The sequence below is a fragment of the Hippocampus zosterae genome, chromosome 10 (genome assembly GCF_025434085.1).
Source record: "Hippocampus zosterae strain Florida chromosome 10, ASM2543408v3, whole genome shotgun sequence".
Classification (NCBI taxonomy): domain Eukaryota; kingdom Metazoa; phylum Chordata; class Actinopteri; order Syngnathiformes; family Syngnathidae; genus Hippocampus; species Hippocampus zosterae.
This window is the reverse complement of record NC_067460.1, coordinates 12,434,009-12,453,764: the sequence shown is the minus strand read 5'-3', so window position 1 is coordinate 12,453,764 and position 19,756 is coordinate 12,434,009. Positions and strand designations below refer to the sequence as shown.

General features: G+C 40.9%; 1 protein-coding gene across 3 annotated transcripts in view; it reads left to right on the top strand.

Moving 5' to 3' along the window:
* The window catches only part of esamb (endothelial cell adhesion molecule b), a 49,700-nt gene extending 30,189 nt beyond the window's left edge, over window positions 1-19,511 (top strand). For 2 of the 3 annotated variants that reach the window (XM_052077520.1, XM_052077523.1), the window contains exons 2-8: window positions 8,846-8,991; window positions 10,908-11,109; window positions 11,820-11,975; window positions 15,118-15,162; window positions 17,019-17,141; window positions 17,255-17,384; window positions 18,405-19,511. In XM_052077520.1, the coding sequence (XP_051933480.1) occupies window positions 8,846-8,991; window positions 10,908-11,109; window positions 11,820-11,975; window positions 15,118-15,162; window positions 17,019-17,141; window positions 17,255-17,384; window positions 18,405-18,888 (1,286 nt within the window). In that variant the 3' untranslated portion in view covers window positions 18,889-19,511. The remainder of the gene's footprint in view (window positions 1-8,845; window positions 8,992-10,907; window positions 11,110-11,819; window positions 11,976-15,117; window positions 15,163-17,018; window positions 17,142-17,254; window positions 17,385-18,404) is intronic. The other variant, XM_052077522.1, reaches the window with a different exon arrangement.
* The last annotated feature ends 245 nt before the right edge of the window (window positions 19,512-19,756 follow it).

The window sequence follows — 19,756 nt, the reverse complement described above, 5'->3', positions numbered from 1 at the left end:
TCTGTCTTGTGTTTCATGTTTGCATCAGCTCTGCGGGCATTGCGTTAAATGTGTTTGCTTGTCAAAAGGCGCTAAGAGACACGCCAGGCATCCGGCATCTCACACACCCTCGCACATGCCGCCACTGCCACTTCTGCACCATCACGCTTGTAAATAAAGATTGCAGAAAAGGTGAAGGACAAAGCAAGAGGACGGGTCCGTGTACTCTATGGTGGAGAAAATAATGGGATAATAATGAGGCGCTGTTGATGAAGATAGAGGCAGTAATGTCTCAAGTCACTTCATGTTCCTGCGCTATAAATAGTTGGTGTAAATAGTTGCATTTGTGTTATACAGAATTCATGCATTATGACAAGAAATCTACCGTATTTCCCATGCCGGGTGCTCTGCCCCAATTAAGCGGATTCATTTAGATTAAACTCTTCCTTCAAATAGGCGTCTCCTTTTTCCCCATCAAGGTGGACGCTGGTGTTCACACCTGGGCATGAAATAGTAAACTGGAAGCCCGTTTGAATTCATTTGGTAACGAGCAGAGTGCCACATGTTGAAAATCTATTAGAGGCATTAAAATGTGTTTTCTGCTGACAAGCTGTCGCTTCATATATATTTTTTTAACTCTGTTGTGAGCCAAAATTGTTACTATGAGCCAGCTTTAGTTACCCCGCAGCTCGAGTCGATTAAAGGGGAAGTCAAAAAATTTCCTGACAATATTATGTTATATGTGGCCCCACTTATTTGAACACGCAATTCCGATTAATGTTGCGTTTGTGGAATATGAATTAAGCACCAAAATACATCCATTTTAAATTCATATCAGGGGGCGGCCTTTTTACCACTTGCTGCCGACTGAAGATGACATCACAGTTGTTCGGGGCTCATTTAACGACCAATTATTAATGATTATATAATTTCTAGACGAGGCTGTCTGCATAGAAGATATTATTGTAAGGAATAAGGCTTTGACTTGACCTCCCCTTCAAGGTACTCTAATGCCCTTGCACGTGGGAAAGGGGAGCCATGTCACGAATGCACTTTGAGGTTCAACCGGACAAATACACACAAACAACAAATAGAAAATGAGAATACTTGAAAATACAAGCAGACACTCACACTGAAACAAACCTGACTAACTCCAGCTTCTGACATCACTCGCTAGGCCACGCCCCCAAAGGCACACATCTCTCACACACACACACATGCACACTAGAAAGCGTGTGCACTTGAATTTCAGTTTCATTGCACTTTGTAATATTCGACTTTATGTTGTAACACCATTCTCGTGTTTTATACAGTAGAACATAGGGCTGTAATTAAGATGATTGAAATGATGAAAAGAATACAAGAAAACGCGTTTAATTTTCATCCCTTTTTTTCAAAAAACAGGACATTATTTAATTTTGACAGTGCAGGTATTTGGATTTCGAGTTCAGGTGTCGTTGATTTGATTGACAAAGCAATGACACTGAAATCGATGTTTAAACTGTATGAAATGTTTTCAAGGCTTTTTTCTTTTTCAATACAAGACAGTAAGACTTGTTAAGTACATTCAGTTGTATTTATCTTGGTTTTGTTCAACATGTATTTGCTGTAGGTTCAATTTGATGGTTGGAAATCGACACAAATTTTCTCACTCATGTACAGTTGTTGATTACATTAGTTGTGCCTTTTTCTATTTATGGAGCGTCTGCTCTGCCCCCAAGCTGTTACAGTGAAGATAATACTATTTATGATATTGAGTGTGTACGTGCATATTTGTTTATATACTTGAGCACGTCTGAGCATCCTTCAAGTATTGTGTGTGCGTGTGTGTGTGTGTGTGTGTGTGTGTGTGTGTGTGTGTGTGTGTGGGTTGCGCGAGCAGAATCAATTTAAAACACAATCAAAAGTTGAGAGGGATTAAAGACAGTGTGCCCGAGATAGTTGAAAATAGCTGCAGAGATTATACTAATGTAATCCAATTTAAAGGCGCCTTCCCCAAATATTTATTATTGAGATGCCATCTGTTTTGAAGCCTGGAGGGTCAGTCCAACATGCCGTTTTGACACCAAATGGGCTATTTTGTTGTCCTATATTCCATACTCCATCCTTCCTTTCTGTCAAAATCTTCCGGAATAACCGATTCGCTCTGTCTGGGACTTTTTGTTCTCCTCTGCAAATCTGGAGCGAGTTTTCAGTTTGGTGAAAGTGAAATTTTAAGGTCATCTCGATTTCTGGGGCGCTCTGGTAAAAGATTATAACAAGGCGAAAGGAATTGAATGCTTGAATAATGTATTATCCCATTGTTTGTTTCTGCGTGACGCTTCCTTTACGGGGTCGTCCGAAGACTTGGTTCGAACTTCTGTGACATACTTTAACGCACAAAGGCTGCCTTAATGAGGCAAAACGCGGCCTCTGGAAAAAGGAAAAAAAAGGGCCAGAACATAGATGTTACACCTTCAGATCACATTGGAGTTCTTTTTTTAGCATTCATAACTGCCAAACAAGTGCAGAAAGGAGTTAAGCTCTGTTAATACTAAAATATTAAAAGCCTTCAATTGTGTAGCTACCCATTGCTTTGATGTGACCTACAAGTGAGTTTTGTCACATAAATTACAAATCTCACTTTGTGGTAGGGGTGGGTGATTATAGAAAAAAATTATTCACGGAGTTGAAAAATTTTATTCAAATACCAAAATTCAACTTATATAATATACTTTGAAAGAACAAAACTATTAAAATGATCCATCCATCTTTGGAACTGCATATCATTATTGTATATTAAAATAATAAATTAAAAAATGGCTGTTACTGTTGTACTCACCTTGGCCACTTTAGGGCGGTGTGGTGTCTGCGTTATTAATAGTAATGATAATCGTAATATTAATAATAATAATGCAATGTTAGCATCTGCTAGGCAGCTTAGCATAGCATTGATTATCCTTATATGTCGTACTGTAGATAACAATCAAGGACATGCAATCAGCAAACGGTTTCTTAATCGTTGTCGGGGATCGCATGCTATCCGGGCACATCCGCAATCGCTCTTCTGGTGGGACGCACCTGTCTTGGAGGTCACGGCTCAACAGTTTGTGCAAAACCTTCGTGTGTCCAGGGTAGTCATTCCTCTACATCTGCGATTGTCATGATAACCCCGCCTCCCGTCCCCTGACATAGTCGGTGCCAGAATCTGGCCCAACAAATAATTGGGGCTATCTTAAGCACCAGAGCTAGAGTGGAAAAATATAATTAGCACTCGCACAAGCGCGGTGGAAAAGGGCCAACGGTAGAAGAATTTACAAAAACGCACCGCACTGTTTGGCTCAATACAATTTTGATTTTAATGTCTTTTGTTTGTTAGTTTTTTCGTACATTGTACACTTTTGTTTTGGTATTATTGTTGCCATATTCTTGCTGCTGGAGGCTGTAAATTTCCCCAGTGTGGGACGAATAAAGGATATCTTATCTTATATTCTGTAGTTGACTTGCACCCATTTCACAGTGTACACCAACTCTTGCCTAAAGTCACTAGGGGTAGAATTATGTCTACACATGATACTAATGTTATCATTTCTGGAAAGAAAAAATGGATGGATGGATCTCCCCATATTGCTCTGAGCAGCCAGGACAGACAGTGAAATTTGATACCGCTTTCAAATGCTGCATTGAATTCAGTGTGAAGGGACGTCGCTACCGTGTTGGCTGTGCATGTAAAATAAGGTCAGAGGTGTGGATGCTAAAGAAGAATGTATGGAGACACTTGCTCAGCTGGGGTTTTGACTCTGTGGAGAAGGGCTGACCACCTAGAGGAGGGGGCTTGGAACCAACAGAGATTACTGTTTGAGATAGAGCAGGCCTGCTTAAAGAGGATCACTTTATCTTCAAGCGGGACTTTAACATGGCTCCCTCGGGGCTTTTGACTGAGCCACGCACTTTTTATCCTCCGCTTGATCTCACACGCACACGCACACGCACACACACGCACGCACACACACACACACACACACACACACACACACACACACACACACACACACACACACACACACACACTAGAGAGTGTGTGAGAGAGAGAGAGAGAGAGAGAGAGAGAGAGAGAGAGAGAGAGAGAGAGAGAGAGAGAGAGAGAGAGAGAGAGAGAGAGAGAGAGAGAGAGAGAGAGAGAGAGAGAGAGAGAGAGAGAGAGAGAGAGAGAGAGAGAGAGAGAGAGAGAGAGAGAGAGAGAGAGAGAGAGAGAGAGAGAGAGAGAGAGAGAGAGAGAGAGAGAGAGAGAGAGAGAGAGAGAGAGAGAGAGATAAATGACACAATGACATACGATTTTATTTGGGGCACTCTTGTTGTTTCACTTAACAGCCATTTATTTGATCCTATCCAGTACAGTACTATCATGCCGTTTTAATGACTATGGGAGCTTATCTCCTCATTAGCCCTCCTAATAGTAATATAGGAATGTGCTGCCCCCTTTGGGCACATCTTGGTTTTACATCAGACTCTAATTAGAGCCCAGGGCGGTTAGGGCTTAACACAAAAAGTTACATATTTACATATTGGTAATGCGAACTAACCAACTTAAAAAAATATATTGTATTTTGTTTTCAAGAAAAACACTTAGTCTAATCATTATCATGTATTTGGATTCATTAAGATAAAAAAATCAATGGTGTGCATTCCATTAGCGATTTTATTTGTTGTCATATATACTGTTGTGTTTCACACAACCCTGTTGCAGAGAGTCAGGGATGTTTTTTGAACGTATTGCTGAATACATTTTTAAATACAATAGTTACTTCTTATTTGAAAACAAACTAAAATTTAGTATTCGCAGTAACTTTCAATGAAAATGCTTTGGTTTTGGCACTCGAGTGCTTGCTAGCTTTGATAGCTGCTGTGCTAACAAATTAAGAACAACCTTAACAATATAAGGGGAAAAAATGCTGTGTTGTTAATAAAGTTAACATAGTTGTGTTGTTTGAGTGACACATTGTCTCAATGCCATACAAAGTTCAATAATGCCATTATGTAGATTAGACAGAATGGCATTGTTGGATTTTAAACGGTTTACCGGTAGATTAAAATTGTCTCCATATAGTGACCAGGAAGAGATTTATCTATGGTAAGGCGTTTTACGCAGGGGGGGGGTGGGGGTCTTAGTTGTACCCTGCGTGAGTGTTCACTGTGCATTTTCAACAACAAATTGATTTGAAATCAAGTCGTTAAAATAGTTACTAGCAAATATAAATACAATCACGACAATTATGTTAAGAAGGGATTTGTTGAAAATAAATGCTTATTTCAATCTGTTAAAAGTGAAGAAAATGTGAACATTTGGAACAGCATTTCTTCTGAAATTAAAATTACAAATCTGTGTAGCAAGACACAAAGTTGACACTATTTGCTTCACTGGGCGACAAAAAAAAACTATGCACTGGACCGATTAAGGCATTCCGAGTCTTGATTCGGTCCCTTTTTTGATCTGACGCAATTGCTTGCAACTGGTGTGCAGACTTATTTTGTTTTTGTGAAGAAAGAGGACATTTCAGCTCTTTACTTACTCTTAAATTTGTTAACCGTCGGCCCTAAACAATGATAGATTTAAAAAATAGGAATCCACTTATTAGACATTATGCATAACTTCCCCCTTTGGGCAAAGTGGAATTTAGGACAATTTTTTTAATGGAGGCTTCGTCAAATCATGTGTGAGTGGCGTTTATTGGCAGATTCCTCTTGAGCTTTAATTCTTCTCATCCCAGATGGAGACGGCCATGGATTAAGTGAAGATTTTCCTCCTTTTCATAAACAATTGAATGACACACTAAACCTGCTCAATGAAGCGGACAACAGAGTATTATCCCTCCCCCCTTTATCATCATCATCATCTCACCGTCAGTCTTCTGCCCACCTGATCATCCGCTCTGATTGGTGGTGCCCTGGCTGCACATTGTTGATTAATCAAAATGAAATATTGCATCACCCCAGGCCACGGATTCCAGACACCCTTGTTCCAAAAACCTTTCAGAGACCTTTTTTTTTAACATTAATTTTGTTTTTGTTACATAATGTTACAGTAGATCTAAGGTGGTTTATTGGTGAGCACTAGCTTGTGCTGGAGATGAAATTGGAGCCCTAACTGGATTTGTGGAAACCGAGGGGGCAGGTTAAAGAAATAAACGCATGCAACAGAAGGTTTAAAAAAAATCCTCTGAATACCAAATTTCCGCGACATTAGGAATTAAAGTATGAAAATGGCCTGGAGGGATAATGGCAGTGAAAGATATGTAGCTAGATACCTACAGTATATAGTAGCCATTTATTGTATTGGTGCTGTCATGGATAATGTCCCAAATGATCTGCAATTTCTTAATTAATTTGTCATATAATATGACCTTTATGATCAAATTCATTTTAATTTTATAGCAAAATTCACAATGTTGCAATTCCCCCAAATGAATAAATTTTAAACCTTTGATTTTTAACAAATATTTTAATTTTATATGACTTTTATGGGATGATCAAAACTTTGTTACCCCTCCTCACCCCATCCTCTGTTGTTATGACGATGAAATAGGATGAGGGCTCCTTCCAAACGGGGCAATGCGGGCGATGGTATGACATGTCATGATTTCATGTCAAGCAAAGTAATTGGCTCCTATTAATTTTTGGTATAATAATTTGTGTGTGTGCAGTGCATGTTACATTCTATCCATGTCGGGTTGAGCTGTTTTCCCTCACGTGAGGTGAGAGGATTGAGCTCGGGATTGTTTGGGGATTAGTCAACAGGATTTGGCAGATTGAGAAATTAAGGAATATGAGCACCACTGAGACGGAGGTCATTTAGCCCTCGGGAGTCGCAAGAAGAAAAAAAAAACAGTCACTGCAAGTAAACTTTTTCAGGTCAAAAAAACAACTTGTCCAAATATTCGCATTCCCACTCAGCCCAACCCAGCCAGCTCCAATCTCCTAATTCCTCTGCTCTGCACATGCACGCCAGAATGAGAAAGACTTTCCCGGTTGAACAGATGTGGATGTTCCAGCTGTCCATCCGACTGTGGATCACAGGGCTGTCCCGCTCTTGATTGACCATTTTCTCTTGAGTGCTAACCTCGTCAAAGCATTCCCGAGGATTTTATTTCGTTGGGTTTTTTTTTTCCCCCCTCTCGGTTGCCTTTCCTCACCCATAACATCCAAACTGGAGACGCACTCCGACTCCGATTGCTGGGATCAGCTGATCCAGCTCCAGCTGTCTGGTTCTGGTGACTGGGCGCCCTGTGAGTCTCTGTCTGTTTGTCTGTCCAGATTTAAATAGAAAATGAAGTGGTGGGACAGTAAACGTTTAGTTGATGTCTTCTGAACTGCAAATTTAATTCGTATTCGAAGTGTTGTTCCCATAATGCTACAAGCATTTGACCATTTTACAATATTCTGTCCTTTACTATTTAATTTCACAAGTGAGAGAAATCTGATAAATTCATTGGTGGCATCTTCGGATTGTATGTTGTAATGGGTAAACGCATAAAACATCCATCGAGCTCTCAATTTTCTGATCCGCTTAGCTTCAGGAGGGTCGCGGGCATGCTGGAACCTAACCCAGCTGACTTCGGGCAGTAGGCGGGGTACACTCTGAACTGGTTACCAACCAATCACAGGGCACACATCGACAAACAATCGTTCAAGTTCAAGTCAACTTATTGTCCAATGTGCTCTATGTGCAACATATAGCAGAGATGAAATTTCTTTCCTCTCAGCCACAGGAGAGGAGCTGCTGCGGGTGCCCGCGCCGCCATCAACAGAACACTTGATGTAGAACAGTTAACATCGAATGACAAAATAATACAACACATAAGACACAGTTCATGGTGCAATCTTAACCACTTTTCTGCATACACGTTGATGTTTGAAAAAGTTATAGATAAAGGAGGAGAGAATCGTTGTTATTGATTATTGCTTTATTGTTGTATATATGTACAGTGCTTTGTATACAGCGATGGCTGTTTTAAAGTGCCCTATAAATACAGTTGATTTGAGTCTAGAATCAAATTGTCTTTTCACCAGTGGATTCGCGATCACAATCACATCTAGGAACAATTTAGACTGTTCCATCAACGTGCCTTGCGTGTTTTTGGAATGTGGAAGGAAACCGGAGAACCCCACGATACACCCACGATAATGGAGGGGTGGCTTATTGAAGTACAGCTGTGCAGATAATATTCCAGTGTTTTACAAGGATATAAAATATAATTTGTAGAAACAATACCTGTATGTTGTTTTTGTTATCACTTGGGCTTAATATCATGCTTTATATATCAAATTCAACATCATTGCACATGCATGAGGACAGAGAAACAAAATTCAATTAAATCCTAATGAACCAGAGGAAATATCATAAAATGAATGCCTTAATCCACTGGTGTCCCTGCACATCTTTATATATGGCCCGCGAAAGCAATTCAAGCACGTCAACTTCCGTGATGCTTGCTGAAGTCTGAACCAAAACTTCAAACTGTTATACGTACTCCAAAATTGCAATCTTGGAACAATCCATTATTCTTGAGTTCTGATTTTAAAATGAGTTATCCATCAGTTTGTTGTTCGCTGTGTATGTAATATGTGGAGGTCCTGAAACATTCATATGGTTTCACAAAATTCGGTCACAACAGCCCTTCGAGGGAAACCATAACGACAATTTGGCCCGTGACTAAAATGAATTTGACACCCCTGCCTTAATCAAAGTTCAGCATTATTATTAAGTTAATATTTTGTATCCGACAACAGTTGAAGTCGTGTACCTAATTTTGTGTTCGGTTAAGCATCCAAGCACGCCAAGCCCTATTTGTGTTAATATAGACAATCCACATTTGTGTCATGGTTGCAGGTGACAGCCAAAAAGTGGAAATCCCACGAGAGGAGATGGAGGTGGTCAAGGGCCAGATGGTGGTGCTGCAAGCCTGGTACAGCCCCAGCTCGGACATTTCCAAAAACACGGTCATTTGGCACTTCATCGGGAATGAGTCCAAGCAGGTGGGATGAAAGCTGAAAAAATACCACACACACACAAATGTGTCTGTCATTTGTCAAAGATAGTACTTCTGAAGTTGACCATGCACTGAACTCCACTTGGATTCATGATCATCTTGAGTGCAATATAACTACAGTATACATGGCACCACTGTAAAGGGATTTCAAATGTATTTTTTTCAGAATCTATATCAGCAGGCACTTTTTTTTTCTTTTTTCTTTTTTTTTTACATTCAATGCTTGTGCCTAAAGCCAAGCAGGAGGACGCCTCACACGGAATGTCCGGAAAGGCCATTTTAGGGTATGTCAGGTCATAACGTTGCTCTTCTGAGATGAAGATTATTGCAACATATCATGTCCAACTCATTCGGAGTGCAAGTGAACCTAATGACATATACCTCTGCTCTGTAAATGTTAGCAAATCCAGTGTGTGTGTGTGTGTGTGTGTGTGTGTGTGTGTGTGTTCGTGTGTGTCTGTGCGTGAGTGAGTGAGTCTTGGCATGATTAATATAATCTAAACAGTTTCAGTGTCTGATGCACGGCGGCTTATCTCGCATGGAAAATCAGAAAAGTCGGCGCTTGCCATCTGCACACATCGGGATTATCTTTATGATGGACATCCATTTCTGTTTATATGATTAATCTGCACAAGCAAATACGTATGCCGTGCAACCAATGCAATTAAAATGTATGATATGCAAAATTCACCTCTGTCATTTGACTAATTACCAGAAGTGCTCAGTAATGCGCTGCGTTTATTCCATTATATTTACTTCAGTGACTTTTTGGATATGATCGACAGACTTGTTTCATGGAACATAATTTTTATTGAAGAGAAATGCTCGTTTCTCAGTCATATTTATTCCACTCGCTCCATTGTGAATCTTTTATGATCACTTGTGCGGTTTGTTTTGGTTTGTCAGAAAACCTTCTGTCACGAGAATGTTTCACCAGTCCAACGAAACAACTTGTGACGTTTGACTCCACTTTACCAATCAAACAGAGCCTAGGCAGTCGCAGGACCGCATACAAAGTCTCGACGGCCCCACACATAAGTAAAGTTTTCAAAGTGACTTCTCTGGACTAAGATTTAATTGATGCTTTATAGACTATGAAAAAATATGTATATAATCAGGAACTCTGTCATCTGTGTGTGCTTAAAAATCTCAACTTTTCAGCCAACGAGAAGTCCAATTTGAAGTAGTGTTGCTTCTTAAGGGGTTAACAAGTTAATTTAAGATCATTTTGTAGTGGTTGAAAGTGAAAGTGTAGGTCGAGTGTCGACCTATGTTATTTTATTAATATTTACTTTTTTCTTCGGGATTGATGTAGAGCAATAGCCAAATTTGCATGTTCCTATTTTCGATGTGTCCTTTTGACTTTCATGCTCTGATTTGAAAAATTATTATTATTATTTATTCATTTATTTATTTAACCAAAAACATAATTTGACCCAGCATGTTGGATCAAGATTTTGATCCAACATCGACCCATACCGACATTAAAAAATGGGTTACCCGGTTATAGCAGTATAGCTGTTTGTATTGACAACAAACGTTGACAAAGAAGAAGCAACTTTTCCCTTTCAGGGTCACCACACCAAGTCACTCCCATGCTATGTTTGTCACAGTTTTTAACAACTCTCCTGATGCAGCCCCTACGATCAACTTGATCTCTTCAGTCTGCACAAACCAAATCTTCAATCCATTCTGCTTAGTCAAAATAAAAAGCGTTTCCCCAACCTTGGGAAAAAGTTACCCAATATGCTCAAAATCCACAGCTACCCAGAGAATGGGTTCTGGAAACAACTTACTATTTTTTTATTTTTCGTCATATGCTTTGAAAATAACAGTACACTTATTTGATTGAAATTTTTGTCTGCCCCGCACACCGCTGCCAATTACCAAATGTCCGTGAAGGTGATCAACTTCAGCTCGGGGGAGGTGGGTCATGGCCAGAATGACTTCAGCAAGCGGGCGGGCTTCAGCGCTGCCATGCCTTCCGCCAACCTCTCCATCTTCATCAACAACACGCAGGAGTCCGACTCGGGGCCCTACGTGTGCGACGTCATCATACCTGGAGGCACTGGCATTTCTGGACAGATGCGCCTTAATGTCAAAGGTAACGCACCCCCAGCATCACCACATAAAGGTTATGTTGGATCAGAAATGCCACACAAAGTAAGCATACCACTACTTCGACGAAGAGAAAATAAAGGCCTCCCTCAAAGAGACGCAGGCCTACCTTTTCCCCAATACTAACAAAATTGTGTATCATGGTCTATGTAGTTCGCTGATCGTCCTAATAACTTGTGAATCAAGTCAATTAATGGAGGTACTGATTGGTGTTACGTCTCTCTTCACCTAGCCATTCGTGTACATTGGCAACCTAAGTGGCCAAAATATGCCCAATACAAAATAAATGGCACGAATAAACTAACCACCATAGGTGGAATTGCAAAAATGAGAACTAACCTGGCTGATTTAACAAATGCGGTGCTTTTGATATCGGGACATGACAATAACACTGTGGCAATTTTACCGATATTGCCGTTATCATTACGTCCTTAGTCGATACCTTCTCTCTCTGTAGTTTTGTAAACATGAATAATTAATGCCCACAATACTGTATTTGAGGGATATGCGCGCGGGTATGTGTGTGTGTTTATTTTTGATTAATGCAAATGGGCACATTAACGTGAACTGCAATGTCACACAGAACCATTCTTGAAAGAACAAATGGGATTTATATGGATAAAAAGCTTGAATTACACATTTGAAGCATGCGTTGTATCCTGGAGTAGCTTATATGCTGACATCTTGTCTTTCAAGTCCCGCCAGCCCCTCCAGTGTGCACTATGACGGGCGAGCCCATCGTCAATGGCAACGTGACTCTGAGCTGCAAGTCCGCTCATGGGAAGCCCGTCCCTCAGTACAAGTGGACCAAGACCGCCCCCATGCAGGAGGTATTCTTCTCACCAATGCAGAGTGAGTACCTGTCAATTATCAACAAAGAAGCAAATCGTCACTGTACGGACAAAAGTATTGGGACACCCGCTATAACCGCTTCAAAAGACTTTTCCGCACTTCACTCACTTTTGGATTCAGTCAGTAGTCGATTTAGTTTAGCAGCTCACAAATGTTTAAATACATGCAGCTGTACATGTACCACCATCATGACAAAGTAGTGTTCATCAAAAATGAGACAGAGGTTTTAATTCCAAAAAGGTACATTCAAAAGGCTCATCCCCAAAAGCCACTTAAATTTATCTGCCACCTTTCAAAACACTTAAAAATAATTCTTGGGGGTCATTAAAATGGCCGGCACATTGGTCGACTGATTAATATGTCCGCTTCACGGTGCAAAGGTCGTGGGTTCGAATCTACCCCTGAGAGTCACATCCGGGGTTGGTCCAGAAAAGGCTGAAATGAAATGTTTATGTACGCTTCAAAATGCCACTGAATAAAAGCGGGTTTGTCGTTAAATTTGAAGTCAAGCTTATATAACATTCAGTGTGTACGAAAGCCACACACTCTGTGAGAGGATTAAACAAATGGACATGGTAATTAGAGAGCTTTAGGCTTGTTTGTTGGCTGACGTCACCGGCTTTCTTTTTATTTACAAATTTGGCTCCTGGGTATTGACAAAAACTTGCAATAACAAAAATATGCCACTAAAAATATTGACCCTAAAATTAAAGAGGTGGTGTTGACTGTATTTTTTTGGATTGTTTGTTTTACACTTGCATACACACTATGCATTGAGCAATGTCGTGAGACAAGTGGAAGTGTACTTAACACATTTTTCCCCCAAATTGTAGAGTGACTGAGAATTATTCTTATATTGCATTTCTCTAACTGAATGTTGTCATCTACATGATGTTACATTAATTAATTTGGGCTGGACCGATTAATCACTGAAATTATCTTTTTTTTTTTTTAACAAACACATTAACTAATCCCAACATAAGACAAGGATAATTAAATTCGAAACCCTTTCATCCCAACAAGTTAAGCAAACACTATAAACTTATTGTAAGAAAAGGTCACATTTTCTGTCTGTAATTCATATTCAGTATTTATTGTTGTAAGCCTTAAGAGACCAAAAAAACCCATTTTTATTCATTATATATATTTTTAATTGATCAATCGATTCATCAGTCATTAAATATTCATTCAGATGAGTAGCTGAATTGTCAGGCTAAAAAAATCCATATTGCATGCACATAAGCAATTAATTATGTGATGCTTTTTATGTTTCAATTTTTTCATATTAGCAATAGGTCTCCTGTTCCTATTTTTTTTTAATCAGCTTTGAGTCAAACCAGTTTCACATGATTGTATTTTTTATAACAATGTGTTGAAGTGGCTAACATTAACATATAAACTCCAAATACCAATCTTCTAAGTGTAAAATATTCTCAATTCAAAAACAGAATGTGGTGACAACATTTTTGTCCGTGAGCCTTTTCGTGGCGATGACATTATTCATGGGTCAAAGCAAAGGCAAGCATGATGTGCAATGCTGTTGCCGTGCTGGCCCAAATGTCATGCACCTCGCTGCAGACCCCAACACAACATAGTTGACTCAGCATCCTTATGTCATCATCATCAACATTATCATCATCATCATGTCCCAGACAAAAAAAAAACGTATTAACAGTGCAGGCAAGGATTTAAGTAATGTTAGTCAGACTGAACCACCTCAACACTTAAACTTAGACCGCCGCACAATGTGACACAGTTGAAAGTCAGCGACCCCTCACCGTACACTCTGCGATTGACCAAACAATTCGCTTCAAGAGAAAAATTGCGCCTCCTGTTTTATCAGGAAGTAGGGCTGTGCACAAATGGGTGGTAACTCAAATTGAGTAGCGAATTGGCCATTCACGAACGGCAAATCTGAATTTTCCCATTAGAGTCAGAACATGTCATAGCATCGCTGTACTTTTACATATTGTCATCAAAGACATTGTTTGGATAGCCCTTATGTCTCCATACGTGTGACTTCTCTAAATGGGTAGATAAGATATCCTTTATTTGTCCCGCAATGGGGAAATTACAAGGACACGTACGTAGAACACTACACATGGTTCATTGAAGCGGATGCCCGTATGTAGTTTTGGCAAGATTTGGCTTGTTAACGCCTTGCTGTTGGCTAGCTAACGCCGTTCTAGCAACAGACAAAAGTGAGTTTGTAAACTTGGATGGCGTATCTGAGAGACGAACTAGCTTCGTGCTAGCTTGGTTGAGGCTAGTAGCAATGAAGTCATTGGCAAGGCTACTCGGTTATTGTATTTAAATGTATAGTGAGTGAAATTATTTTTGTTGTGCGTTTAGTTTTTCTGTGAACACCACCTGGGGTGTCATTAAACTCTCATGGAAGACAGAAGAACATTTATTGTTTTTCTTTAATGAATAAAGTATGCCTCTTTTAAGGTTTTCTAATGGCAAAGTTTTGGCATTGGGAACAGATTATTTTGATTTCCAGTGCGGTTTATTTTTTCCTAAATCCAAACAAGTAGAAGGTGGGGAACAGTTCCAGAGTTGTCGGTTCCGCTACTAGCCCTGAAAGCGGAAATATGGAAAAAATATATATATATATATATATTTAAATCTGTCGTGGGTTGTCCTTTGCGGCCATCTGCTTCTGAACAAAGAGGACTTAGCATCAATTGATGTGCATCAGTCATCTCTTTATGAAAGTCTCTTTATAAAGTCTTTAGATTTTGCAAATGAAAGCTACTCCCTCTGATTGACATTGTTGTTTATTTTGGTTGGCAACTTGCTAACACTTGAGTGCAAATGTCATCCTTTTAGCAGCACTTTAATGTATGCTCTCGTTCTCCTTTCATACTGGAACTTTACTGCTTTTTTTCTTTTAGCCATCTCTCTTTCTTTCTTTTTTATCTCTCTTCTCTCGATCCCCTCTTTTCCTGTTTTGTGCCTAATCTAACATGCCCATGTCATTACTTGATCAGCTGCTCGAAGAGATTTGGGCCTGAGAGGTTCTCTTCCCCTCCTCCTCCCCTCCACCTCATGTGCATCACATTTTGTTCATTTTTGTCTTGTTCTCTCTCTGCCTTTTTTCTTTCCATGATAACATGTAACATACACATACACACAAAAGAATGGAGGCCATGCCCTCAGCCCATACTGGTCTTGGGGTTTATGGGTAAGGGTTTCACCTCATTCCTCCTTTCATCCCAAATCTGATATTTTTGGTTAAGTTTTAAAGGAGAAAAACAAGAGTCAGATGATTATATTGGTATTATTTAATCAGCAATTACGGTAGATGTTTAACATGGCTTATTTACCACCATTAATCAAAGATTTTCTCCTTTAAATCTTTACCTTTATACTCTTATATGTCTTGTGTTAGGTTACCATAGGCATGGAATCACTGCTCTGTATTAAATATAAAATCTTGTGTTAGCTTGTGACCCTGTACACTAGACAGTTGATATCCAACTAGGCTGGATTGGTGATTGGCTGCCAAGTGTTGGATATGGTTTTGTGTGTGTGTGTGTGTGTGCGAGCGTGTGTGTGTGAGACCATTTAACAAGAATGTTTGTGGATGACACCAAAAAAAAAAATTGGACACGAGGCGTTCCGATAGTTTTACGTAAATGTGAATCACCCAGAAAAAATGTTCACCAGTTACGCGATCGCTCACTATGCTGATTTGCCTTGGACATTTTCGAAGGAAAGCCGACAAAATGTATTTGTTACATATTTTGATAAATTTTTATGCCTTAGAAAACACTGATGTCTGAATTTGGGGGAGGGGGGGTTTGAATGGATTTGGGTATTTATGTACATGGAAAACGGGTCTCTACTTTCAAAATTTTCTAGTTAAAAAATTTCTTCCAGAACCCATTAATTTCGTATTATAATTATTTTTAATTGGAAACTCAAACTCCAATCTGTGGTGTGCCTTCAGCAATTGCCGAGGTTGCCTGCCCTGCTGAGGAATCCCTTGTCAAAACCAGAGGCATTTGTTCATTACAATTCCACAAAGCATGTTTTCCAAAAACAACACAAGATGACAACATGCCCCAATGTGTTATCTGAAAATTGAATCCCAGGCAGATTTGTCCTGAATGTTTTTATTTTTTTATTTTTAATGGCACCGTTTTTAAGGCAGCTGCTGCAACAGCCGACAGATTTTGTTGAATGGTAATACTGTGAAAGCACGGCGGCGGACACGCGCTATCCGTAGTGTCGCGACTTTTGTGTGCGTAAATATGAGAAGAAAATCTGGCGAGCGAATATGCTCGTGCGATGGAGAGCGGTGTGTGTTTGCATGCTGCCAAACTGGCTGTTGGAAATCCACCAGCGGTGGATTAAATTACGGATTAATGACAGGAAACTGTAACTAATGAGTCAACATGAGCGTCACAATACTGGTGTCATGACACAGCACTACTATATCGACTGGTTAGCGCACTGACCTCACAGTACAGAGGTGAAGGGTTTGATTCCAGCTCTGGCCTTCCTGTGTGGAGTTTGCGTATTCTCCCCGTGCCTGCGTGGGTTTTTTCAGAGTGCTCTGGTTTCCTCTTACATTCCAAAAACATGCATGGCAGGCTGATTGCACACTCTAAATTGTCCCTAGGCGTGAGTGTGGCGCGGATGGTTGTTCGTCTCTGTGTGCCCTGCGATTGGATGGCAACCGGTTCAGGGTGTACCCCGCCTGCTGCCCAAAGACAGCTGGGACAGGCTCCGGCACACCCGTGACCCTTGTGAGTGTAAGCATATTGGGAAATGGGTGCATTCATGGATAAAATATGATCAAATAAAATCTTGAAATGTAAACTACCCGTATACAAACCAAATAATCCAATACAAAATAATATTAACAGTCAATTCATTAATCATTAGTTTTATTTCTGCAAACTTCACAATAATACCGCCTTGAATGAACAAGTACATGCAGTATGTGTCGTAGTAGCATGAACGCAAGCTGTTTTATCACTGATTGTGTCGGTATGAAGAAGTGGTCGTGACAATGTGTTTGTTGGTGTGCAGACGAGAGACAAGGCACCCTGCGGCTGAGCAACCTGACCAAAAGCATGTCGGGGAAGTACATCTGCCGAGCCAGCAACACAGCCGGCTCCGACAGCTGCTCCATTAACCTGGAGGTTATCACCTGTGTGTACACACACACACACACACACACACACACACACTCTGCAACACTCCAATAACAGGACTCCACCACATGTGATTAACACACTGTGTGTTGTGTTGTTATTGTTGTATAGCTTCCAACGCGGGCATAATTACGGCAGCCACACTGGGCTCCATGGTGGGACTGGTTGCCATGGTGCTCTTCCTCATATTCGTCCTGAGGAGGAGGCGGGACACTGAGGAAGAGACAGCCAATGAGATCAAGTGAGAAGTTTTTAAAATCGGATGCCGATAAGTACCGGGGTCCTTGCGCGGAAAGTGAAAATTAGCTAATATTATGATAGACGTAGCGTCAGTCCCGATTGCCGCAGGTTGCGATGGTCCACTGTATTATATCTATCTGTATGATCTGACACGCTAAATCAGGGGTGCCCAAACTTTTTGGACCAGGAAGATCTACTTTTCAATCAAACCCCCCCACAATTGACCCGTTGTGCGAATGCGCACACACTTACACACGCATGCCATGATAAGCAACAACCATAACGGCTCCTCAGATGAACGAAACAGAAAAATAAAGTCGATTAAATGAGTTTTTTGAAAAGGATATCACTGCCGACCTAAGTGGGAGATCTGACGTGTTGGCAAGCAACTTTTGCAGCCTGTTAGCTATCGTAGCTCACGCGTATTGTTTTCAAATGCTTTTCTCGGCCCTCCAGATTGCCATTCTTTGCGAGTGCCATCAGGAAATTGTCCATGAAACAAACTCTGAATCAGAAACATGATCATGATAAAAGATATAGAGCAACAGCTCTGATCACAGGCTCCAATTGCAGACTGCTGAGCGCAAACATCTGGTAACGCAGGTCACCCGCCACTGTTTAGTTAATGGTGACCGACTTTTTTATTTTTTACATACTTTCTGTGAATGTGAGACTGAAGCTTAAGGTGCAGTGTACACTATCCCCAAAAATATATTACTAACATGCACAGAGACACATAAATGTAATGACATGATGTAATGGCCAACCCTGCTCTAAATTGTCCCTAGTGTGAGTGTGAGCACGAATGGTTGTTCGTCTTTATGCCCTGTGACTGGCTGGCAACCGGTTCATGATGTCCACCGCCTACTGCCCGAAGACAGCTGGGATAGGCTCCAGCACATCCCACGATCCTTGTGAGGATAAGCTGATCAGAAAATGGATGGATCGATGGATGGATGTATTATAGTGCCCACTAACGGCCAAGGCCATTTTGAATCGTTTTTTTGCTGTCCATATACAGGGAGGATGCTCAGGCTCCGAAGCGAGTGTCATGGGCAAAGAGCAACACAGGGTCAGACATTGTCTCCAAAAACGGCACACTGTCATCTATCGCTACCAGCCCTCGGCCCGGAGATCACCACCAACAACACCACCACCACCGCCAACCCGCCTTCCACTACCCCTACTCGCCATCGTCCACCACCGATGCGGGCTCCGTAATAAACGCATACCAGCTGCGTCCGGGCGAGGCCAACACCCTGCGTGGCCTGCCTGGCTACAATGCGGTTGGGACGCCATCACGTAAACACAAGCGGCCCCCCACCACCAATGGGGGTCCGCCCCAGGTGGTCCGCATGTCCCCTGCCAGAACGGAGGGGGCTCAGCCTCAGACGCCGCCCGCCTTCACGGCGTCCCCACGGGCCAGCTCGTCGTCCACATTGACACGGGCGGGCACTGTGGCCGTCATGGTGCCTGCGCAAAGTCAAGCGGGCTCCCTGGTGTAGCCTGCGATTGGACAGGTAGGAGGGGGCGGATTCTAATGTTTTTTCTGCCTTGTAATTGGACTTCTCTGAAACCTCCCGCAAGGACATTCAGTTTGTTCATCTCACTGACTCAGCACATTTTTGATTTTCACTGAAGATGTTTTTAGTTATCTGAAGAGCAAAAAGCTTAGGTTGTGTAGTTGGCACATTCTTGTTGATGTTTCTCAGGCTTAGAAAAAACAAACAAACAAAATGCTCCAAACAAAGTGAAAAAAAACTAAAACTAAAAACTAAAAAAGTTTTTTAAAAAAAACACTAAATGACCATTCAGGTTTTTCTATAGAATTCAGTGGTCATGTAGCATTGGATGTGTTGCCTGTGATGGTAGACAGAATGTAAGTACAATGAAAAATGTGAACATAGTTGATGGTGTTGGACTGTTTTTGGTGATAACTGACAGTTACAGCCTGGAGACATCCCATAATAGGCCATGCTTTCTGCTGGTTGTGTCGTGGAATTTCTACTACTGAACAGTTATGTATTATATACCCTACAGCTGGTATTATTTGCAAAAGTTGAGCAGCTACATGTAGCATTTGAAATGCAGTTTGGACGGCTGGCAGTTGTTTTCCAATTTAAAATAAATACATAAAAATAAACATGTTACATTGGTCATCTCTCTGAGATATGTCCCTGCGACGGACCATTGACCAATCTGGAGTGAAGTCTGCCTTTTTTGTTTCCCCGCAACCCTGCGCAGGATTTATATGTATTGAAAATGGATGGATTTTAGCATTAACTAAACATATTTATAACCTGCGCCCAGCTTTTTCGGATGAGCCAATTTCAGCCATTTTTATTTTTATTTCAGGCATTAGCGAAAGCAGCA